General features: G+C 54.4%; 2 protein-coding genes across 2 annotated transcripts in view; one reads left to right on the top strand and one right to left on the bottom strand.

Annotated features, from left to right (window-relative positions):
* The first annotated feature begins 24 nt into the window (after positions 1-24).
* The window catches only part of LOC119110259 (ribosomal protein S6 kinase beta-1), a 33,072-nt gene continuing 8,441 nt past the window's right edge, over positions 25-24,655 (top strand). The window contains exons 1-4 of the mRNA XM_037234020.1: positions 25-1,055; positions 1,554-1,812; positions 6,330-6,526; positions 24,095-24,223. Of these exons, the coding sequence (XP_037089915.1) occupies positions 970-1,055; positions 1,554-1,812; positions 6,330-6,526; positions 24,095-24,223 (671 nt within the window). The 5' untranslated portion in view covers positions 25-969. The remainder of the gene's footprint in view (positions 1,056-1,553; positions 1,813-6,329; positions 6,527-24,094; positions 24,224-24,655) is intronic.
* LOC119110258 (small G protein signaling modulator 1) lies at positions 16,206-20,269 on the bottom strand. The gene has a single exon (XM_037234018.1). It carries the CDS (start codon positions 20,201-20,203, stop codon positions 17,102-17,104), a length of 3,102 nt encoding a protein of 1,033 aa, XP_037089913.1. The 5' UTR covers positions 20,204-20,269; the 3' UTR covers positions 16,206-17,101.

Below are 24,655 nucleotides of genomic sequence, written 5' to 3'. Positions count from 1 at the left end.
TTTTTTTCGAAGTTCTCTGCTAAGCTCTCTCCGGTGCACACTTCTTCCGTGCATTTGAAATAATTTTGTATTATGTGTATTGAGAATATTTTGAGAGCCTTGTGTCAAAAACTTAACGCAGATATTATTTATCTTACTTGTAGCTGTGTGGGCTTTTGGAGGCGTGAAAGGGTGGGTTACGTAACCGTTAACATGTTTGCAATGTTGTCATTGACGGCGTCGGGTCGAGTTTTGAAAATAGTTAGGAAATGGTGGGTGTGAGTGGTGGTTTGTACAGTCCCTCTTCACTTAAATGTGAATGGAGATTCGTGAATGAAAGGCAGCATAGTTATGTTGTGATCAGTTACCTATTCCATATTCACATTGTATTCTGTCATGCTTGAATATCGCAAAATAACAAAATAAGCATCGTCAAAGGTAAAATGTGATAGAAAGTTTCATGGCAAATATTTCAAGCACAAGTCTCGGGGATAAGTGTTTGGACGTTAGCATGTTTAAGCGACATCAAAAGCCCATACATATCGGCCACCTGAGGCTAGAAACGTAAACCGGGCCACTTTGATTTGTGGGCGACAGCCGGTAAGGGCTTGCTGAATGAACATACTTCACACGATCGAGACGCTGGCCTGTTTTCGGTTGTGAGCGCAGGTTGTGACGGAGACGCGCAGTAATAATCAGCTGGGTCTGGGGCGCTTAACGAGCCTTTAAAGTTGTCAAACTCTCTTGATAGATATCCATGAATTTTGGCCGTTGGAGCGGGTATAAAACCGTACTACCGTCTAAATATGTTGGACATGCTCGACGTTTCAACTTGAAATATTTGCCAAGCGTTTTTCACTTCCTGCTTTTGACGATCCTCATCTGATTTTCTGCGATTTTCTGCACTTTTAGTAGGCATGGTAATAAGCAATGTGCCCACCTTCTTTTTGAAATGCCGCATGTGTTGAACTCTTGTCAAATCAAAAGACCATGTTTCCAGGCTTGTGTAACACGTGTCTTAAGAGTCTGCCCTTTCAGGAGTTTGACCATCAGCCGGATGTGAATGCCATCTTGAAGTAAGTGGTTGTACCCTAGGACATGCGCCGCCGGGTCCGCACTCATTGATGCGGAGGCTCCTCTCAAGCGTGCCAATGCACACATCCTGTTCGTCTTTGTTACTGCCCGGAAAGTACGATGAGGGCTGGATTATGCGTGTAGGGGGTCGCTCCGAATTTGGTGTTGGGGTTGTCTAGAAAAGGGATTTTTCTCATTTTGACGCAACGCACGTTAGTTATTATGCTAGGCAAGTTGTTTTGTCCAAAATATCGTTGCACGAGCGTTGTGAGCCTGTTAACGACCAGAAACGCTCTTTTTTGTAACCTCTGCTATGGACAACTTGACTTTGGAATTTTTAGTGATGGTCGTTGTTATTGTCTCGTTACTTTCACTACACTTCACTACACTACACGTTACGTTAATACACTATACCCTTAGATATCAGCAAGTACAACCACCCCGTGCGGTCCATCCCTCCGTCCCGACATCTAGGATAACTGGAATGTGGGTTGTTACAGCCAAGAGGGTGTGGAGAGGCTGGCCCTGAACGAGAGCACGGTGAACATCGGCAAGGAGCGTGTCGGCCCCAAGGACTTCGAGCTGCGCAAAGTCCTCGGCAAGGGTGGCTACGGAAAAGTGTTTCAAGTGAAGAAGACGTCTGGCAAGTATGTCGGGAAAGTTTTCGCCATGAAGGTGTTGAAGAAGGCGACTATTGTTCGAAATCAAAAGGACACGGCACACACTAAAGCGGAACGGAATATACTGGAAGCGGTCAAGGTAAGTAGTGGATTCATTCCGGGGAACGCTTTAGTTTGCTGGGGAAATGACTCTATGACAGTAATGTCACAGATAGAAACGTGATGTGGTTTGTAAAATTTAGAGTCCAAAGTACGCTGTAGATGTTTTGCCACAGCGGTGCAATTCTGTCATTTTTAGCCCTAGTCCGCGACAACTGACAACGACAGTCAGTTGCGGACCGCCAGCTGTTACGGACTAAAGTAACTACTTTTGAGCCGTCCGTACATTGCTGGCCTGCGGGCTTAAAGTGGCACCTCTACTGGTGTGAATGACTTAAGACAAATGAGCCTTGGCACGGCGGGCGGCGAAGGCCACTTACCGAAAAGGGTATTGGTTGAAGTTTGAATTAGTGCTTCACTATAGGCCAGTGACGTAACCGAGATTTTGTTATGGGAAGGGCCCTGAGCTCAATGAGCACGCACCATCCCAATTGTGAACTTCCTGTCGGGAGCCCTCCATAATGAAAAAAAAATACATACCTGAGGCCCCCCCAGCACCTCTCCTCGCTGTGTCCCTGGTATAGACCATGACATACGTCCGTTTCCCAAAGCGAAAGTGCGCTTCGAAATGAGTCACTGCGCTAAACTCTATAGCCTCATGTACGCCATAACGAGTGGAGCTGCACAAATGCCTGTATTATTCATCACAAAACGCTGTTCGGGATCGAGACGCAGAGACTTGAATGTAATGTGACTGGTATTAAACCAGCTGGTGCCCGTTGATACATCAGTTCGTGCTGACGTTCTTCATACACGAATAAGCCGTTGGTCATATTTATTTTTTCACCTTGGTCACAACGTGGTCATCGAAGGGGTGGAATTCGTGCGATGTTTCTCTGACGTCACAAATCTCTTGAGTGACCTTAATTAGGCGACGTGAAATAGTCTGCACAAGGTCGCATGCGCTTAGGTCTGAAACACGAACATTTGAAGTCTTACCAAAGGCTTGACCGTGGACTGCTGGGAATGATAATGTTGAAAATACTCTTATTAGTGCAGAACCGCACACAAATCTGGAACAGTTCCTGTAATGAGGGTTAGCCAAGTAGTGTTGAGGGCGCCGTTTGATATGCTTATGTCCTTCAAGGCAAAAATGTGGATCAGTCTGCTTCCCTTAAAAATACTGTTATCGAGTTAATTTAGTTGCCAATAGTTGAAAGAGAATGTTCCACATTTGAAGATATTCAAGCGAGCATCAGATATAAAATGTGCTCGCTTATAGCTATTGGTATTAATTTAATTCCAAAGGGGCGCTCTAAACAACATACATTCTGTTTAGTGAATATGCTTCTCAGTACGTCATCGTTTGGTTACGTTATCGTGCCCTGCACAACATTGATTGAGAGCCAATTGACGGCAGTTGTATCTGGAAATCGTGCCAGATATGAACGACTCGACATTTTTAAAAAAAGTTAAAGGCCGGTTTGCCTCAATCGCCGCGTGGCGAACGGAATGGCAGGATTTGAATGTCATTATTATGGTGTCATGGATGTCTGGGCGACCTTGAAATAGTCACCCCGAAATAGTGTGCACATCCTCGCGGGCATATAGCTCAGAATCAGGAACGGTTTAAGTCTTAAGAAGGACATAACATGGCTGTGAAGTACACCGAATTATCTTCAAGAAAGCTTTTTCAGTTCAAAACCCCATACAAATGTGGAACGCTCCCTTTAAATTGCGAATGGAAGTCACGTTGCCTTGAGAGAGGGCGGAGCGGCCATTTTAAAAAACCTCACGAGACGTGTGACTTCCTTCCCTGCCCCCTCCCCCCCCCCCTTCCCCGACTGCAGTAGCTGCCCATGAGGGATGATGGGGGTGGGGCCAGTGGGGAGGCGCTCCTGAGAAGCGCTCGGGTCAGCGTCGTGTCCAGCACTCAGCGCTGGTGGGCGCTGGGGTGGGCGGGCGCGGTGGGCCGTGACCGCGCACCAGCAGCGCGCGCTCACCGACGGAATGCTGCCACACGCGGAGCCGCCGGGCCCCGATAGCGGCGCCTCCGTGCTGGCCCTGCAACCAGCATTGGGTGTGCATTGGTCACCGTGATCTGCATTAGTGTCGCGCCGTTACTGGAGCTGTATCAGCGTCAACCGCATGCGTAGTATTTGCGTTGTATTTCTCCGTGTTGTTTGTTGTCCTGGTGTGAGCTTCATTTATTGATAAGAAGGACGTGTGTGTTGGCTACCAGTTAAGTTTGTGTGTCTTATGGAAGCGCCTGGACGGACAATTTATGACTCGGTTTCCAAGCTGATTCTCCTAGTTAGCGTTTACTCGGTTTCGTCTCCTGTGGCTTGCCAGTGTGACCGACTGCGTGTTATGCGCGCCCGGTGGGGACAGTAGCCCGCGAACGCCGGCCGAGTGGGCACGCGGCGCGTCGTCACAGCGCCATAGCTCCCATCCGGCCGCCCTGGGCGTAGCTGTCCCCCCCCCCCCGTCCACCGTCTGTGTCGTGCCGCCGTGCCGACTCCGAATCCGCGCCGCCTGGGATTGTCCTGTTCGTTGTGCCACTTGTGACAGAACACGACGAGCCAGGTGATGTTTTGGCAATGCATAGCGGAACATCCCGAAGTGTGTCTTCGGAAAAAACCTACGTTGGGTTCGCTCGAGTCGATGAAAGGCTTCTATGAACACCGTGATTTCACCTTTTGGCCAAGTGCGCAACTCCGTTTGGTTGGAGCAGGACGTGCTTGATATATTTGCAATATTCTCGGAGACAAATCTAGCGTTGGATTATATCAAATAAGTGCCAAAGTATTCTTTAAGAACTATCATAGGTAGACAAATTTTTGTGTTGAATTGAATACATTTGTGGAGTTCATTGCGTTGAAATTGAGTGCAAATGAAACAAGCTGTGAATGGTTGAATAGTGCGAGGTCCCCAGAATATATGTTATATAGTTTGATAAGACCAAAGCAAAATTTGAAAAATAGCTCTCTGGTCTTACGTTATACCAGACAAAAATGGTTCGAGAGAAAAGTAATTACCGGGTTCTGCACTTGGCAAAAAGGTTCAGTTGCGGCAGGTCGGTCTGTTTTCTTGTGGTTAACATATTGGCAAGTTAATTATTCTTGATAATCCTCAGTTATGATGCCGTCATGCGTACAACTTGCTCGTGTTCATCTCCAGAAACCTGTGCGTGCTGGAATCGGTCCATTAACCACTTGCGTAAAGGAACATTCAGGCATCGCTCGCGTGTTGCATCACTATTGCGTCGATTCAGTAACGTGCGTGACATACATATGTCGACATATAATTGACGTATGACACGTCATTTTGCACCCAAAGTATTGTCTTCAGAGCACTCGTTCAGCCGACCATCACGCGGCGTTGGCAGGCCCGCAGCTGCTGGCCGTGTCAGCCAAGGCCGACCCTACGCTTAGTCCGTCCCGTCACCACCTGCTGCTATCATGCACCAGCCAAAGCCGATGCCGTCAAGAATCTCGGGTCAACCTGAGTGTCAGTTTGGGCCCATTTGAACCGCGTCTTCCCGAGCGTCAGCGGGTCTGCGCATCGGTGTGAGCGCCTGGGGTTAATCGCAGTCAGTCTGAGTCAGTCCGACGCCAGCTGACCTCCACTTCAGTCCAGCCCCCAGCTGATACCGGTATCGGAGCGGACCGGCCGCGTGACCCCCAGCCGGGCCCAGACCAGGTGCAGCGGCCCGAGCGTGCCGCCCGCCGACCCCGGGCTATCACCGCCCCGTCGCGGCCGTGAACCGCTCAAGATGTAAACAGATAGTGGTCTGGCTGCATTCCGTCTCGGTGATCACCGGCTGGTGTTGCGTGCCGGTGGATGACAGCATCTGTTGAGTAACGCGTTGCCCTTGATATTTGCTCGCCTCGGAAGGAGAGCTTAGCATCTCGCTATAGGCTTGCGGCATCTCACAACCGACGCATGATATTTGATGGGCCAAATGGTATGGCTTGTACTAGCAATCGGTCGTGACCGTTTACTTTCAAGTCATTTTGTTCGTGTGACGTGAAACTCGACGTGAAACTAAAAATCAGCATTTTTTTTTTGGTAATGGCGTGCTCCTTTAAGCAATGTGGTGGATATTGGTCGGTCCAGAAAATATGTCGTACTGGAGGGGCAATTACAGCCGGGTTAGCGCGAAGACAATCCTTGGTAAGTTTCCAGAAGAACTGCGGATTAATGAAACAAGCCAGGCCACTCTTGGAAAAAAACATATTGTGTGCATGTGTTCGTCGTTTTACGGTCGTCGCTACAATACTATCTATCTTCTACCGTTTGCTTATCTTTTTTTTGAGCCTTCCAGTGACATCGGCTCAAACACGCCGACCGTCTACAGATAACCGCCAGCAGAGCTATGAACCGCCTTCAACTAGCACATCGTGGGCAAAAAGGCGGCGCGACGACACGACGTGGCGGCGGTGCGGCGGTCGCCGGCCGCGGCCGCTCCCGCCCGCCTCCGCCCGCCACGAGATGCGCCGGCACGTGACCTGTGACTCGGCGCTGGTCCTGACTGTCGTGGCCCGCCTGTTCCAGCACCCGTTCATCGTGGACCTGATGTACGCGTTCCAAACGGGCGGCAAGCTGTACCTGATCCTGGAGTACCTGTCCGGCGGCGAGCTGTTCATGCACCTAGAGCGTGAGGGCATCTTCATGGAGGACACAGCCAGCTTCTACCTGTCGGAGATCATCCTGGCGCTCGAACATCTCCATCTGCAGGGCATCATATACAGGTACGTCTCTAGGGCCACGTGCAGGACGTCTTGTTCGGATGCGAATGCGCAGCCCGCCAGTGTGAAGATGACATGACAAGATGTGCGAAGTTTTCTGTTGAACTGGTGCTGGTGGATGGTACCGCGTTGGCACCAGCGTGGCTGTATGGATTACTTATCCCGGGCACGTCTCTTGCTGCGACTGATGCGGAACGGGTGTCAGCTTGTAATGCATTGAACGTAGGCAAGCATTGTTTGGTGCTAGCAACGTCCTGGGTTTTCCGGTTCAGGAGCCTTGGTGCCGTCGGTACGGTGGACGCATGAGCTCCCTGTACTGCGATGGCAGTTTTACATCTTTAGAAGTCGCCATGTTGAGGTACACTTGCAAGTCACGCATGCCAAGTCCCAGTCATCGTAGACTAACACGGCGGTAAGACAGACGCACTTGCGTGTTCCAAATGCACCTGTACAACTGGGGCACCACGTGGTGGTCGCCCATCCCTTCGAGGTAAGGGGCGGGCGACACCTTATAGCCCAGTAGCTGAGTGCGTCTCAAACCCCCGACGAGAGTACCCATGTATTGCGCCACATCCAGGCAGATGGTCACTACTAATGCTCGAGGCCGTCCACACGTATGAAGGCTGCTGCACAAAGTGTTCGATATTCATGTTTCGTGCAAGTCGGTTTGTGAAAACACGCCGCCGAAATGAATGGAATGTTTTAGAGATGCGGACAGATCAGGTTTTTACATATGCGGAGGAGACGGTCGTAGCTGGTTCGTCTCCTAGCTGGACCATGGGTTGGAAATTATCGTTGCTACGAAAAAAGAACGGAATCGTGTACAAACGAGCGCAGCTTTACCATCGCTATGACAGATCCAAACACCGGTGAAGCTGCTTGATGTGGATTGCATTGCATCATGAACACGTTTTTGTCTGGTTGCCATGCTGGTCTGGATACAGAAGTTTGAGATGGATGGCTGGGACATTCCTGGACGGGGTTCGAGCACTGGCAGCGGTGCAGTGACAACAGACCGGTCCCGGAGGATATGACGGGAGGGCTCGCTGTTGCGACGGGTCTCAAGCCGGCACGAGTTCCCGGCATCGACCGGCGGCGACATCCGGGAACGTGAAACAGCTCTTGATGGGTCGTAGGTCTTTGCGCGTCATATGCTGGCAGAAAACCCGACGACGAGGTGGGAAGAAGTTAGGCGAGCATAATTTAGATCTCCGTTGGAAGATAATACAAGGGTTGATATGTTCCTTTGTTTATTAGCGTGGACTTAGAGCTTTGCTGTCTGTGACTGCTCAGCGCTCCACGGGCTGCCCAGCGCATTCGGGGTAACGATGTCATCCGCTGCATGTAAATTATAGAGTGTGACAAAATGTGATGCAAGGCCTAAAGTCCTCTCAAAATAGGTGTTTTTGGAATTACATAAACCCCGTTTGGCCATTCATTATTAAGCTTGATTTGGGCGTGAATTGTTGGATACTTTCTATGCCTCACTGAATTTCTTACAGTTGAAATTTTGCTTTTGCGAATATTGTTTTTAATCGCGACCTTCTCATGCCGTTGTGCAAGCATGTTTTAGCATAGTTCTGCTCTCTTACGTTTATGGAACTTTGGCACGCCAGGAGCAATCAGGTTGATATCAAGACCACTTTTAAGATCACCTCGCTTCATGGCCACAAATCACTTCGCCTTTTTGGGACGGGGCATACGGTTGTAATGGATTGATTGATGCCTAGGTCTTCAACAATATGAACGTGCTGCTCTTGGCATCTTTGAGCACGCCTGGGATCCAGAAGTCAGATCAGTTGTCAAAATGTAGTCAACGGTATTGTTGCAATGTTTGCTATGTGACTGTCGGGAGTGATGTGATGAAAGGCACGGCGCAATGTCTGGTGCTTCAGTTTTCAGCGTTCATACTACGTGTGCTCATTGTATGTGACGGTGACGTGTTAGCGTCGATAAAAAGCGTGCCCGCCGCTTAAGGGGTGCATTGGTGTCGTCACACCCACTCGGACTCAGGGGAACGCCCCTCATTGACCAAGCGCCTGTCTGGACAGTGGACCTGGCAGAGCCTGGCGTCGATTCGTGACGATGTCGGCCATTGCCAAACATTGGTGGCATTGGTGGAGACCCATCATTTCTGCGGACAATCAAGATGGGTGTGCCTCGAGCACAAACAGGCTGTCCGCATAACGGATAGACTTATTGCGTCAATGCCCCCTCCCCCCAACCCCACCCCACCCCAACCCAACCCAATCACCATCGCCAAACATTGCTGACCTCTCTTTCTGTCATGTTCCATTGCTCCGTTTTTTAGCATGTACGCAGTAGCTTTGCAGTTGATATGCGTGTACATGGTCCGTGATTTTGAAGCACACTTCTTTCCATCATGCTTTACCCATTCCGGCCATCAATGTTGAAACAAAGAAGCAGATAACATATCTGGCTTCATTCATTTTATAGGCACTGCAACATCACTTGTTTGTGCCCGCCCCCCCCCCCCCCCCCCCTCCCGAAACACTTTCTAACGTACTGTTCGCCTCTCGTTGTGCGCTTACGTCACACGCCGGGAGATGTCCTGTCACGTGACCACGCGTTCTGCAGGGTTAACGTCCCATTCGCACTCGCCATAAACTTTTTTCTTTTCGAACGTGCAGCCGGTTACAGTCCCCTTGCCGGTGTCGTGGAAACGGCATCTCCTGTTTGGTGGTATGTTTATACTACTTGTTTTTAAAGCTGTTCTGCTTACGCAATTGGGATTTTCCTGTAATTGCTTGCGCCTTAAATAAACAAACAAATGCACAGTAAACAAAATTTCTTTACTGCCTCCAAGTTGTTGTCTCACGATATGCATTCCCATGTTTGCTGGACATGATGTGTTGTTATGTAAACGAGATTATTAAGACAAGAGCTGGAGCACTGCGGTGTAAGAGAAGAACCGTATGAGGTAAGCTGTTGAAATTGTCCGTTATTGAAGATATCCTTCCTTTTTGTAACACATGTATTGGATATCGGCCTCGCGCTTCTGCGCTCGTAATTGAAGTCTAGCTTACAAATGCAACTATGCATCTAGTGTTAATTCATTGAGCCCCTCCTGCCTATAAAGCCCCAGTGTTTATTATTGTTATCTTGTCTTCTGGAGGGATCTTTTGAGATCGCTGCCCTGATCTATGATCATTTCAGATCCCTATCCGGACCCGTGATCAACGAGATTTCTGTCCTGCAAAGTGGCTTCATAAATATTGAATTTCGCCCAGTCTTCAGCCTGTCATAACGCCACAACTTCTGTAGTCGCACTCCTCGCGCCATTGACTGGGGTGGAAATAGTATTTGGGAATTGATAGTGTGTAGTGTATACCGCGATAGTGTGTAGAAATCCGATGCGTTTGGAGTATTGATGAAACTATACTACCATCAATGATTAGTAAAGGCGTTAACTTGAATTCACCCACTCTCGCTTCTATTAACAGACGCCAAGATGATGCTGAGCAGTTGTGCATCCTTGTTGACCAGGCTATCTGTAAACTGGCATTAATCGTATTCACTTCTGGTTTATTGAAGCCACCGCCTTTAATGATCTGACATAGCATGTATTTAGCAATCTTTGGATGCCTGCCTGTTGACAGAAATGTCACGAGTTGGCTCTGCATCTGCTTTTGTGTGGAGAGAGGGAATGTCGTGCATGTCGCCACGTTACTGGTTGTGATATCAAAAGGGATTTACAGATGCATGCAAACACTTTTGGTGGTTAATTCCATTGATAGACAGATAATGCATACTGAATTATCACTTAACCAAAAAGTAGAATAAGATTGATATGCATTGATGACTGAATATATGTTTGAGATGAATGATGCGAAGATAAATGTATTGTAATGTAAGAACTAGAGAACTGCATGCGCACAGCACATTCACTCGGTATTGTTTTGTTTCCACTTATAATGTTTCCGTCTTTTCTGTAACTCGGTTAATCATTGTCTAGGCCTTCTTACGTTGAGTGTTCTTAAAGAAACATTTTGTGGGCTTTTTACATTCTTTCATCCAAGTACTCTTCGAGTGTATCATAGCTACTTTCCACGATTTGCTTTGAGCTCTTCCAGTTTTTTTCTTGCTCGCTCGTACTCGTTCAGGGAGTATTTGTTAAGCATGTAAGCGATGTAAGTCTGAAGCCCAGTGCACTGATTTTTCTCGATGTGAATTCAACCCTAACGTCCTTGGGCATCTCACCGATGTTTTCATCTACTCCGGTGATCGCGGCGTTGATTTCGGATCGCGCCTGGTTGACATATTCTCCGTTATCATGCAGCGTATCATTATATCCCTAAATACCTGGTCCGCCCTATTGTCATGCCATATCACTTCCGCACAAACAAGACTAAAGACGTTCAAAAGTAATGAATGTTCCACCTTTGAGAATGTTGAACCAAGCGGCATGTAGGATGACATAAGTTCACTTATAACTATCTATATAATTTTAACTGGGAGAGACTGTTGTTGGCATAATGGTTTATGGAGCAAATATGCCCCTCCACACCTCATTGTTTGATGGCGTCATGGAACGTTTGTATGGCAGCACCAACTTGCAGTTCTTCAATCTTGCGATAGATAGCAGCACAGGCTGAAAGTGCTCGCTGAACAAAATATTGTTATGTGCTTGTGCTGTGGCCCTTTATTGTAGTGTTCTTGTGTATTTATTCTTGGATTTAAGCTTTTTACTTCTGGTTGCATGCCCTGTTACGGCGCTTTGGTCATATTATTCGACCACAAGTCTTATTTCCAAAATAACTAGGAAAGCATTGAACTTGTATTACGTATGACAAAACGTAATCTGAGCTATGATCTCGTATAGCTTGCACCACAGTTGTTGAGAGCCCGTTAACATTCACGGATCTTTGTGTAACTTTGAAATGACCTGCACGAAATAGTCTGCACACTTTAGCGGGCTTGCACCCCAGCAACTACAGGGCGCCATGCTTTAAGAATGGCAGGGCTGTGAAATGTGCCGAGTGATCATCATATTTATTTCAGTTTAAAACCTCATGGAAATGTGGAACACCTCCTTGAACATGCTAACTGCAATGCATAGGAAATTCAATCGTGCAATATCGATACGTCACTGAGTATGCTACTGAAACAGGTTCATCAGTTACCAGGCACATCTTTGCTGATAGGGGTGTTTTTCTCTTCACACATTTATCAAAAATAAGTCACCCATAGCGACCTTCAGTTTTCGGATAGCTCTGGTCGATCTGTTGTTGAAATTGTCTTCGTCAAGCTGACTTAACCGTATGTTTGTATCCCCACAAGCTCTCATAATATAACTGGCTTACTCAAGGTGCAGCCCTCACATTTCTATCGAGTGATGTGCTGTTATTTACCACTGCAAAGAAGCACACTGAGCGCGAAACGTCTTTCCTGCAGTATGTATTGCTGTCCTGTAAGTGCTTCAACCGTTACCATATCACTATGTATTTCCGTTCCGCGCACTGCAAATCTCCCCTCCGACACGGCGCGCGGCAGTGCTCTTGAACGGCCTCTCTCGCCGTTTGCTTCCCGAGCCGACCGGCGCGCGCTCCCGGCGATCGGGCCGGCGGGGCGCGCTGGCTGTCCGTGTGCGGGCGGGGCGCGCGGGCCGTCTGTGTGCCGTGCGGGCCGCGTGTCGGACCGTCCGTGTGCCGGCGGGGCGCGCGGGCTGTCCATGTGCCGTGCGAGGCACGTGTCGGGCCGTCCGTGTGCGGGCGGGGCGCGCGGGCCGTCCGTGTGCCGTGCGGGCCGCGTGTCGGGCCGTCCGTGTGCCGGCGGGGCGCGCGGGCCGTCCATGTGCCGTGCGGGGCACGTGTCGGGCCGTCCGTGTGCCGGCGGGGCGCGCGGGCCGTCCATGTGCCGTGCGAGGCACGTGTCGGGCCGTCCGTGTGCGGGCGGGGCGCGCGGACCGTCCGTGTGCCGTGCGGGCCGCGTGTCGGGCCGTCCGTGTGCCGGGCGTGGCGCGCCGGCCGTCCATGTGCCGTGCGGGGCGCGTGCCGGCCGGCGGCGTGCCGAGCGGGGCACGCGCCGGGCGCGCCGGTCTGCCGCGAGGCGAGGTCGGGCGCCGCCCGTCTGGGGCGCCGCGCCGCCCACTGTTTATCGCCGCCCGAGCGGCGGCCCCTATCTGGCGGTGGCTCGGCCTGCGGGCCGTATCGAGCGCCGCGCCGCCTGGCCAAACGAGCGGCCGCCGTGCGGTGCCCCGATCTCCAGACGCTGCCGCCCTGTGACACTGCTCCCCCCCTCCCCCCCCCCCGTCCTGACCGTGTGGGCTCAGCAGGGTGCGTTTGGGCCCCGGCCTGGCACAGTCCCTCTCCGTTGCTTATGTTCGGCTCATCTCGACTCATGCTTTTTGCCATGTCGCGCTGATCGTTCCGTTTTGCATTTGGTTACGGTCTTTCGTTTCCCTCCCTTTGGACACAGTTCTTCGTATGTTGCGAAGAACCTCTTTTTGACCTTCGACCTCTCCCTGTTGTGATGTGAGCAGACTTGAGCTCGGTAATTGGTAACGTAATGGCCAACAGGCCATCTCGCTCTGCATGCAGCCGCTCACAGTGCGGGTGGAGTGTATGCAGTGTCTCGGGTGGGGTCATTGGGGCCGTCAGTTTATTGTGAAGGCTACTCGTAAGCAGTGTCAGTTTTTGGTCTAGACCCCTCATAAGTAGCGAGTTCCCGAACAACAGGTGAAACGCAAGAAGTCGACAGCGATAGCAGTCGAGACCAAGTAGTTGAAGCTTAAAGGTCGTCAAGGGGATAAATGAGATGGGAAACGTCGAAACGATACTAGTCGACGGCAATAATGGTTGGCGTGAAAAATTTCCCTGTGAAAGAAATGTTGAAAGCGTTTAAATTTTACCTGTGAAATAGTGAAATAAAATTTACCCACATTTATCTGTACATTCTACGGGGGAGACCAGTAGGTGAGCCTGACTTTGAACCGTGACGTCACCAAACGGAAGTCCGATGGGCACTCTTCGTTTCTGCATCCCCCTCCGCAAACGTTACCTCTATGTATGCGCGCTGCGAAGCGCCGAGCGACCTCTAGGGCCATTGCGGAGTGCGTTACCAAGCTCGCACGCTTTGCCGACGCGCTTCCGGCGCTTGTTTCCACCATGCCCGACGTCTGGGGATGCTGAGAGTGACCGGCTGCCGATGATCCTGTTCCGCATGAACGGTGTGTGTGTGCTCGGCAAGGAGGGCAGCCGAGGTTGGGAGTGTGGCCGAACCCCGGGCTGACGTCAGCGGGAGCTCGGGACGAGCCGCGTGTATGCGGGGTGGTGCCCCGCTTGTGGGCGCAGCTGCGAGGTCGCCAGCTCTCGTGTCCCTGGGTATTGATTTCCTGTAGCGGGCGACCCGGTGTAGTAAGTGATTTTGACACAGCATTGTCGGCACGACTCCGGTGTGCTCAGCGCTGTTGTTGACCTGCTCCGTTCAGCTTCTGTCTCATGAGAAGGAAATTAATTGCTCGCTGTTTCGAAAGGTGGCGAAATGGCCACGTAATCGACGCGCCTGTGAGCCCTTAATATCATCATTGGGAAGGTACATCCTCAGCTAAATTACTATGCTGATGCGCCCTAAAACCCCAAGTCATCATCATCACTACTATGCCGCGGCTAAACGTTATCAAACGCGTCTGCAAGGCTAATAGTTCGCGCCAGCTACAATTTGCGTTGGTGCGCCGCTCGTCGCAGTGTCCGTCTACCGACGTCTCGTGTATTATCGGCGCATGCGTACTCGTGCGTGGCTGATGTGTTAATGCTACGCAGATGCAAACAAAAACAATATGCACGTGTGCTAGGCGAATAAAGCGACAAACACGGAACCTCGAACAAATATTTGTTTTTGTTACCTGATTTCTGGTAGTGAAAAGTATGGCCTTGGACAATATCATTTTAAAAAAATATCGCGTACAGATTCCCAACCGCAGAGGTGCGGTGCGCGTGCAGCGGTGTTTCTGCTACAGGATTGAGCTGGCAGTTGCGACCAGTTGAACAATGTGTGACACATTTGGCAGTGCTATTCCCAGCCCACATTTTGGCGCGAACGCTGGCTCGCCATCGCGGAATTTGCGTGGCAGTTACGGAGGTGTTGTGGTGCTCCCAGCGCGGGCCACGTGCGTGCAGATGAAAGAAAATGCATTATCGTCCATATATTACTGATACTACGAGTTATGTTTGGCCGTGTCTGTCGCGAAACCGGTGAAGTCTTGCGGAAGCTGATGGAGGCGCGCTGTGCTGTCAATCTATCCCGAGCAATTCCCATTTGCTTTATGTAGATCCACGAAGGTGCGCTAAAATTGACAAAATGGCATGATTCGGGTCAGTGACCTTCATCCCCAGGAAAATAAATCAAAAATCGAACCGCAGCAGCCGGTCAAAATGGCTGCCACTGAAGTACGAGAAAGCAGTGTGTTGTTGGCGCATGTGTGTTGACCAGAAACTGCCCCACAACCTGGATGAGCGCCAAATTGTCACAAGCTGTATTCGAATCTGTTCGGTACATGAGCCGGTTCAGCGGGCAGTCCTGCGACGGTCAGCTCTGACTGCTGGCCCCTTTTCTTCAATGGTTTCTGCATTGCGCCAACATGTTTTCACGAGAAAAAAGTTTTCAATCTCTTGATACGCCTGTATGTTTGCTGCACGTGTTTTGCTGGGAGTGCTGCGATTTCTCTTTGAATTTTGGCGTTTGGTTCTGCGTGCCGCTCTGATGATGGCAGGGACGCCCCTGGACGCTCATTTGCAGGCGTTGGTTAAAAATAAATGAGCGAGATTGGTAGATGCGGCGCTGGTAATGTAAAGGTCACGCAAGATCAGGTCACGTCAGGTCAGATCTTGTACATTATCCAGCGTAACGCTAGCGGGTATCTTATGCGGCGTCATAATCGTGGCTCATGAATGTTGTTATTGTAACATCAAAATTGATCATAGCCAGGTAGTGCAAGTTCATGTCATGACGGTAAACGACCTAAGCTGACAACATATTTCGGTTTGGACATGAGTGGTGGTTCTGAGTTGAGCCAACTTTGATTTGCGAACACACGATCAGTGTGTAGGGACGTTAAGCGCACTGCTTGACCTTGTTTTGCCCTGTATGACATCATCCGTGAGAGATAACAGGGACGGCCCGAGTACGTGTTGTGCGTCACGCACGAGGCCAAGGCTACTTCGCTATTTATTTATGTTTTGCTCTGACTAACTTCCATGTTCATCCTTGCATTGGGTGTTGGGTCGCTATGGAGATTGTACCCTCTATCCTGGGTAGGACAGCGAAACGGACGAAACTGACAAACTGCGTGGGCGACTGATTGCCGACGGCCTTCTCTTCCGGACGAATGCCACCACAAGGTCTAAGTTAGCAGTGCCGTCAATTAAGCATTACAGCTGTTGACACGTTTTAAACATGCAGACTCTGCAGCCAATCCTGGTGCTACGCTTTTGGATTCCGTGCCCGCTTGGCTTTTGGATAGTGTGGCTCATGCGCAATGTGTGTGTTCCGAAAACCTTAACGAGCGCGGCGTGTTCTTTGAGCCGTTCAGCAGCGTGATCCCCGACCATGGCCGTAGTGCGGTCGCTGCAGGCCTGAGACGGTCTGGCGTGGAGGGCGTGGCCGGTGTGGCGTTGCTCGCCGGCCGCCCAGTCGGAGGCGGCACGCGACCCCCGCCTGGCTGCGGCGTACCGGCGTGTTCCAGTCGTCATCTCGGCTGCGGCCGACCGAACGCGTCTAAATCTCTGGGTGCTTTATAAGTCTCTCGGTTGTTTATTCAGCGGCGCCATTCTCGGGCCGCCTAAGGTACACCACGTGACGGGACAGCAACACTCTGGTCACATCCATCCCGCGCGAAGCTGGGCAGAGTAAGTATCGGCGCGCCGGAAGCGGGACGCCGCGGCCGAGGGTGGCTCTCTGGACAGCATCACAGGGCGACGTAACAAACCTTCGGCACAGCGCGCGCGCTACGACCAACACTGACACGACCTGCCCGCAGAGCCATTCCCGTAGCGACACGATGCAACAAGTCAGTGACCTGCGCGCCGGAAGGCAGGCCAGAATAGTCAGTCATGAGGGAGTGCATATAAAAGTTCGGAAAGATGCGAGTTTGTAAGAATAATTAGGGTAAAAAACCTGCCACTCAATCGGTTCGCCAGTACCGGTGGCACCGTAGCGCCACGCACATAGACGGCTGAGGCCACTCAACTCGCCCAGCATTCACTGCCACTGACAGAGTAAATGTGGTGTTCGCCCGCGGTCTGCCCCAAACGCCGAGCTCGCGCGGATGGCTGGCGTCACGTGCGTGCCGCAACCGCGCACCTCGGCAACAAAAGCGGGATAAGTCCATCGCGCAGTCGGTCGTCTCGGCCGTGTCGTGTCAGTGGCGTGTACAGTCGTCACTAGTGGGTCACCAGCGAGCGGATCGGACGGCAGCGGGCGCCTCCCTGCCGCCGGACGAACAGCTGGCGTGGGCGGGGCGGACAGGGCACGACCGCTCCCTGCTGCGGCTGATATGGGCGACCCGAGCGGGCGCCGCCCTCACCCGGGCACCGGTCGGTCGGGCGCGACCGAGCGTGCTTACTTGTTCTCGATGAGCGTCTGCAGCTGCGTGACCAGATCACGGGCCATCCCGAGCACGGCTTTGGCGTCGTGCCGCTCGGCCATCTCGTTGAAGAACTTGATGATGTCGGTGAAGTCCATGTTGTTGTCGAGGATAATGTCCCGGTAGTATTCGACCAGCGCTAGCGCGATGAAGAGCACAAAGTGCGGAGAGACGAGGTGGCCGGCCGCCCAGATGGTTTCCCACGCCGCGAATACATCGTCGTACACCAGCTCGCGTTTGAAGTCGAGCAGGAACCAGCGATAGCAAAAGTAGAAATGCGTGTAGTCGCCGTTCTGGTGCATCAGCTCGAACATTTCACTGTCCATCACCTGGATGAGTGACCGCATGTTGGCTAGGTGCTGGTCCATGGCGCCTCCCTGCGGGAAGTTGGCGCTCATGCGCTGCATCAGCTGGCAGAAGCAGCTGTAGGCCAGGGGCTCGTCCTCCAGCACCACCAGCAGCGGCGCCACCAGGTCACACATACCCTGCATGTAGCCGGTGTCAAGCCGCTCCCACACGTACGTGCACATGATGTTGCGCAGCTTCTCCAGGTTGTCAGCCGTGAAGAACCAGTAGTTGCGGTCGCAGCGCTGCACGTCCTTCTCGATGCGGTGCAGATTCAGACCGAAGTTCTCCAGCAGCTCGTTGGCGTAGACGCCGCCGTTGCTGCTGACCGGCGACGTGCAGTTGGAGCCGGCGCCCGGCTCGGCGGCCTCGTCCACGCGCAGCCGCTCGCCATCGGCGTCCGGCGGCGGCGCCTCCGGCTCGGTGATGGACGGTGGCAGCGGCTCGGCGTCCGACGACGAGCCGCGGCGCAGTCCGTTCGGCTCCCTCTGCCGGCTACTGTCCTGCTCGGACTCCGGCTCCCACTCCTGGTCGCCCGCCTGGTGGGGCTCTGACTCCGGTGGGTCCTCCAGGTCGGCCTCCAGCTCCTGTCCTCCCTCCTGGTCGGTCTCCGGCTCCTGCGTGCCCTCCTGGTCGGCTTCCGGCTCCTGTGTGCCTTCCTGGTCGGTCTCCAGCTCTTGGTCGGGCTTGTCCAGCGGCGGCTCGGCGGCCACACTGTTCTGCGAGCAGCGCGCCATGTTGGTGGCCGCCAGCTCGCGGTCGCGCTGTCGCACGATCGCCTCCACGGCCAGCCACTCGGACATGGTGTTCTCGTAACTCCGGCGCAGCGCCGCATCCTGCTCGGCGCGCGCCGCCGGCGTCGAGTCGAACGCGTAGTGACCGAGCAGGAAAGGCCAGATGTGTCGGCGGCGGCTCGGATCCACGCCGCCGTAGTAGACGTGCCGGAAGATTTCGTCCGGCTGATGCCACGAGCCGTCTGCGCCCCAGGCGTCCCAGAGCGCGCCCGTGAGGCCGGCCGACGCGTCGGTCGGCCGGCGCGCCGACACCATGTTGGGGCTGACGAGGCCGGCCAGGTGCGTGCGCACAGTGCGCAGGTGGCGACAGTGCGCCATCCAGCCGTAGAAGGCGCGCGTCAGGATCTGGCGGCGCATCGTGTCGCACACCAGCTGGATGCTAGGCGACACCTGGCCGTCGGTGGTTTTCGCCGCCGACGGTGGCTCCGGCTCCTCGCCGCGCCGCTCCGGGAACACGTCGTTGGCCGCCGGCGTATCCGTCTCTGAGATGGAGAGGCTCTTGGCCGACGATGTTGACGACGTGGACATGGTGGATGACGAGAGCTTGGTCTTGCTGCCGCGCCACGAGAGCGGTCCCGAGCGGCTGTGGTTGGGGTACATGAGCTCCTGGCTGTTGACGCCGGCCGGCGGCCGCTGCGAGTAGAGGACGCGGAACACGTAGTCGGCCGCCTCGGCCTCGTCCTCGCTGATGGCTGGCGGGCTGTCGGTGAGCCGGCCGCGGCCGCGCCGCCGAAGCCGCGGGAACACCTTGCCACGGCCGCGCTGCGACCAGAGCGGCGGGTCCAGCTGGCCGTGCGGCAGCAGGCCCGTCTCCAGGCAGGAGAGGAACGCTAGCAGGTGGCCGCCGCGCGGGAACAGCACCGGCGGGTGCTGCACGCCGTCATGTGCCACCAGCACCACCGTGCCGCCCGTGTCCGCCTGCTGGTGACAGTGCAGGTAGACGATCTCGTCGACGCGCACCTGCAGCGCGTGCTCCCAGAACGTGCTCTTCTCGCTGGGACTGTCCGACTCATGATGGCAGCCGTTCATCAGCTGGTTGGGCGTCCACTTGATGATGAGGCTGTCAGGCAGCTGGTGCAGCGACAGGTAGCCGGGCAGCGGCTCGGTCTGCTGCGGCGGCTGCACCAGCACGTTATTCTTGCCGTACAGCAGCGTCGCCTTGTTGTTCTGGTGTAGCGACTCGACATAGTCGCGCGCGCACACGTTCAGGCCGTCGACGCTGAGCGGACGGGCGCGGCTGTTGCTGAAGTGTAGGCCCGGCCGCCGGCTGCTGGGCGGCGTGCTGGGCGTGCTGTACGGCGCCGTGGAGATGCGCGCCCGCTGCACCAGCTCGTCGGCCGGCGGGTCCGACCAGAAGTGATCGAGCGTCTTCATGCGCGTGTACTCGAGCGCGCACGGTCCGACCAGCAGCGAGCCCAATATCGTGCCAAAGTCGGGGTCGGCGATGAGCGCGTCGCGCTCGTAGTACTGGTTGCTGTTCTGCACCAGGAAGTTGATAATGTTGGCCAGCTGTTTCTCGAAGAGCGCCTGTCGCAGCCAGAGGTAGCGCGTGGTCGTCTGGCTGGCCGTGCGCTTGAGAAGCGCCGGCGGCCTGGTGTTGATCTTGGAGCTTGAATCGCCGCTGCTGGAGCTGCGCCGGCCCGGCTCGGCGCTCTCCATCTGTTGGAGGCGCCGCGAGATGAGCGCCGCCGCCTCGCAGCTGCGGCCGATCTTGTGCAGCAGCGCTGTCGTCGAGTTGGTCTTGAAGAGGCCGAGCGCGCGGCGCCGCAGCCCGTGCGACAGGCACACGTCCACGGACGCGCACAGTGCCGTGATCGACGCCGAGTCCTCATGGATGAACTTACGCGTCACGGCCTCCTCCATCAGCTGTTTGACCTCCTTCTTGACGGCGCCGATCAGGCGCGTCTTCTGCTCGTGACCGGCGTCGTCGGGGCCCATGGCGGCGGCCGCAGCGAGCGTCACACGCGCGCAGCCTGGCGTCAGCACGTCATGGCGTCGCGGCGCCCGGCGGCCCGGCGGCAGCGCACCGTATTGCGGGATTTAGCGGGCGGCGGCGGCGGCGGCGGCGGCGCCGTGCCTGCGGGCTGGCGGCGGCCGGTGTGCCGCCCTCGATCGACCGTCGGCCGTCGGCCGGCTGCGCGCGCGCGCTCGCTTGCACCGACCTCCGCCCGGTGCCGATCGATGCCCGTGAAACGGGCGCCGGCCGACGCAGGTGGGACGGGCGACTGACGTCAGCGCTATCGAACCGCCTGTTGCGCCTGCCGGCGGCCGGCGCGCACGACGGTGGCGACGCCGGACGGTGCTCGCGCGAACTCTGATGGCGTGTGCGTCGCCCGCCCGGGCTGGCCGACACCTGGCGGGCACGTGGCCGTCTGGCGCCCATGTCCGTGGGCGTGGGCGGCGGTGTCGTTCTCGGCGCGCCGTCGCCAGCATCCTGCTAGCATCCGATTGTTGTTGATGGCCGACGCCTCTGGATGAGCGCCGCCGTCCCTACGGCGGGACGCGCCGGAATGATTGCCCTGGCCGGTTATCTCGTCGCGCATCGGAAGGGCGTCGGCCGACGCCTCATAGGTATCTCAGCTGGGGCCTCGCCTGTTACAGCAGAACACACAGACGCCGGTATAAATGCAGCCTGAAAGAAAACATCCTAGAGAACGTTACCAATGAGGCCCGGTTTGATCTGATTTGGAGGGTTTGTATTCGTCTATGGAACTCAAATGAAGTTTGAACTGAGAGGACTGCCCAGTACGGTTTGAACGCAAAATTACGATCTGTGAGTCCCTTCTGATCTGTGAGTCTCTCCTGGTCTGTGAGTCCCTCCTGGTCTGTGAGTCCCTCCTGTTTCGCGCTGCACAACAACGACCTCGAATTTTAGTCAACTCTTCAATTGAATTGCTACATCGCGAATATCTACAGTTCGTGTCGTCGGGCGCTGGAGGATGAGCCAGCCGACTGGCCGGCTTGCGGCGGCTCCGGGCGCGGCTGGCCTGGCCAGGCCGGGTCGGGCCGGGCCGGGCCGCCGCTCAGGCTCCGCCGACGGTGAGTGGCGCGCCGCCGCCGCCGCGCCGGAGATGACTCCGGGGACGACGAGGCCTGGCTGAACTCGGCCAGAGCTGCAACCATAATCGCCCCTTGCGGCGCGGCTTCTGGGAACGGCGCGCCCGGCCGCGGGCGCACGGCTGGAGCCGCCGGCCGCACGGCAGCGGCCACGCTGGCGCGACACGTGGCTGCGCGCTGTGCGTGGGGACAGCACCCATTGCCCTAGATGTAGTATACCGATGCCTGGTTACCACGTGTGTCACTGCTGCACACATTTTATGAGAGAGTGATTTGGTTTGTCATGCCATTTTCTTTTTTTCCACTTGGCATGCCATTTCATGTCTGTTTGCCACGTGCCTTACTGCTTTGCATATTTTATGGGAGAGTGATTGCTTTGGTTTGGGTGACAACTTCCGTGTTTAAATTCTTGCGGCATTGTGGGAAACTGCTCTTCAGCGTTGAAGCCCAACCCACTGCTTTCATTTCTTGGAAGCGGGAGGTTTTAGCTTTGTTCCCCCTTGCTCGTTAAAATATATCACTGTTTAACTGCCGTTACGGGCGCTAGATGCCCCGGGCGTATCCAAACGCCCCAGTCATGCCCGCATCGTGCTCCGGCGACGGCCTGCGGACGGCGCCGGGGACGTTCGGCCGCCGCCGTCAGTCGGGCCGCCGGCACTCCACGCACACAGCTGGATGTCGCGGTAGCGACTCGGATGGTGACTGTAGGTCTTGATCGTGGTTTTCCATTGGGCGAATGTCTCTCGAACATGGAAAGGTCTTGGCCGTATAAGTGTTTTCCGTGGGGGGATTACCTCACGACAGGCGAGGTGTTGACCATTTCCATGCTAACCTTTTCTCCTGGAGAAATGCCTTTTAGGCATGCCGTGTCTAACCGGCGCCAGTGGTCAGAGTACTAGTGCACTAGTGTAATTATTGTGGTAGTGAATTAATGGCATGTTTCCATCGGCGAGCCACTCAATAGCAGCGCACTTCCGCCATCCCCTGCTTGCCGATAAACAATGGTCGGCGTTAGCTATCGGCGTGAAGGTAGTGTTTTGGTCTCCGAACAGACTTGTCTGGGAAAACATCCGCAGTGTTTTGCGATCTGCGCAGTTGTGGTTGTTCTCATTGGAGCTTTACGACGCACTGAACTGCTGAGGCTGCACAGCGTCGCCTGCGCGTCACCCCGGTACTAAGGGTGAGCACTGTGGGAAGTCACACCCCTATCTCCACCTTCTCAGACACAGCTTAGCCACTGCACTACAGGGACCCCGGCAGCCGGGAGCTGGTGTCATTGCCGCATAGGCCAGAGTCCCACCCAAGCGCTCACATATACATTAAACAAGGGTCTCTGTTCTGGGTCAGTCTCGTTGCTGGAAGACCCAGGTGGCCGTGTTCTTACCCACCACTGCTCCCAGTCTTGTCCGTCACTCCTCCTACCCACCACTCCCCCTAGCCTTATCCATCACTGCTCCCATTGTCACGTACCATTTCTCCTAGTCTTAACCTAGTCTCCTCATTCATTCCGTGGCCCCGTAATGGTCTTTGCTGGACGAAGGGTCCCGTACTCCATCCCAGTCCAGATATGAACACAGCGGAACGAAACGGCTCCCAGACCCAAGTGGCGGAGCGTGGTAAACACCAGGACATGATGATCCGCACCCAGTCATCAAGCAGACATGTTGCCTTAATACTGATGTTTGAGGCGGGGTGCTGGGTGATAGTTTGGTGAACACGAGGACATGATGATCCGCACCCAGTCATCAAGCAGACATGTTGCCTTAATACTGATGTTCGAAGCGGGGTACTGGCTGGTAGTTTGCAAACGTTTGACGGACTGCTGTTCGTTTGTGTTGGTTTGCGACTTGGCCACCGGTCGGCCAGCTGCTCGCGATCAGTTCGCGAACGCAAGTGTGCTATTCCTCGGATCAACAGGAGGTGGTGACTTGACTGTCCATCAACACTTTTAGGGATGACCAGGAGTCATCATTTTTATAATTCCAGCTTTTAGGAAAGCTTTACACATACACATTCCCACATTGTTTCACAAGTTGTCCAGAAGTTTTGACAGGGGCTCAGAGTCCTCTCCTTTCGTGCACTGGCATAAGCCTAGCGCTAAATTTCCCCATCGTTAACGGGTGGGGGCTCGAGCCCTCTCCAAAGCCCCTCCCCTTTAACGTGATGGTTCCGACGCATATGCTTACCAGCCCCCTCGCCACCGCAGGAGGAAAAGTAATTGCCACCAGGCGAGAGTTGCCATGTGCAGTTGAGTGTCCTCAAATCTCCCACAGGCTGTCAAGGCGACGATTTTCTATGGAATCATTTGAAGTGCACTGCACTATTGGTACTGAAAGCCTATTAACGTGTGAGTGACGGTTAAACATGCACGTCAGCTACATCGCCAAAAGCTCACAGTGGCTGTGATGCGACTCATGTTGTAGACCTCATTTTCAGGCATAGGAGCGGGTTGTAACAAGAGTTTCAGAGAATAGATAAACCGCTGATGTATATTGACTGTCCTTTTCTTGCGCCTGAGTTTGCAGGCAACTGATTGCTTAGTACGTTCCGATGGACGAATTGTGCTACAAGGCTGGAGCGTTCCAGTTACGTCCGTACCTCGAAATGTTGTGACATGCGCTGCATAACAAGATTGCAGTTGTCAGGCGGTTGCTGTCTGCCGTCCGCCCTCCGTGTCGGTGACGGAAGTCAGTGTGTGTTGGCGCTCTTAGTGCTTGCCGTCTGGCTGGACAGCTGGCGCGTGGGCGATGAGCTGCTGCTGCTCTGTTTCAGAGACCTCAAGCCTGAGAACATTCTGCTCGACTCCACTGGCCACGTTAAGCTGACTGACTTCGGCCTATGCAAGGAGAGCATCCAGGACGGCCTGGTCACGCACACGTTCTGCGGTACCATCGAGTACATGTGAGTCAACTGGGCAGGCGTCGGCCGGCCGGTGTCGTCAGGACATCGGTCGGTGTCGTCAGGACATCGGTCGGTGTCGTCAGGACATCGGCCAGTGTCGTCAGGACATCGGTCGGTGTCGTCAGGACATCGGTCGGTGTCGTCAGGACATCGGTCGGTGTCGTCAGGACATCGGCCAGTGTCGTCAGGACATCGGTCGGTGTCGTCAGGACATCGGCCGGTGTCGTCAGGACATCGGTCGGTGTCGTCAGGACATTTGTCGGTGTCGTCAGGACATCGGCAGGTGTCGTCAGGACATCGGTCGGTGTCGTCAGGACATCTGTCGGTGTCGTCAGGATATCGGCAGGTGTCGTCAGAACATCGGCCGGTGTCGTCAGGACATCGGTCGGTGTCGTCAGGATATCGGTAGGTGTCGTGAGGACATCGGTCGGT

The sequence above is a fragment of the Pollicipes pollicipes genome, unplaced genomic scaffold (assembly GCF_011947565.3).
Source record: "Pollicipes pollicipes isolate AB1234 unplaced genomic scaffold, Ppol_2.1 Scaffold_7231;HRSCAF=8579_pilon_pilon_pilon, whole genome shotgun sequence".
NCBI lineage: Eukaryota > Metazoa > Arthropoda > Thecostraca > Pollicipedomorpha > Pollicipedidae > Pollicipes > Pollicipes pollicipes.
The sequence above is the reverse complement of the archived record's forward strand: the minus strand, read 5'-3'. Positions and strand labels throughout refer to the sequence as shown.

Coding starts and splice junctions, on each gene's coding strand:
- LOC119110258 (XM_037234018.1), bottom strand. CDS start 20,203: ATGGGCCCCGACGACGCCGGTCACGAGCAGAAGACGCGCCTGATCGGC.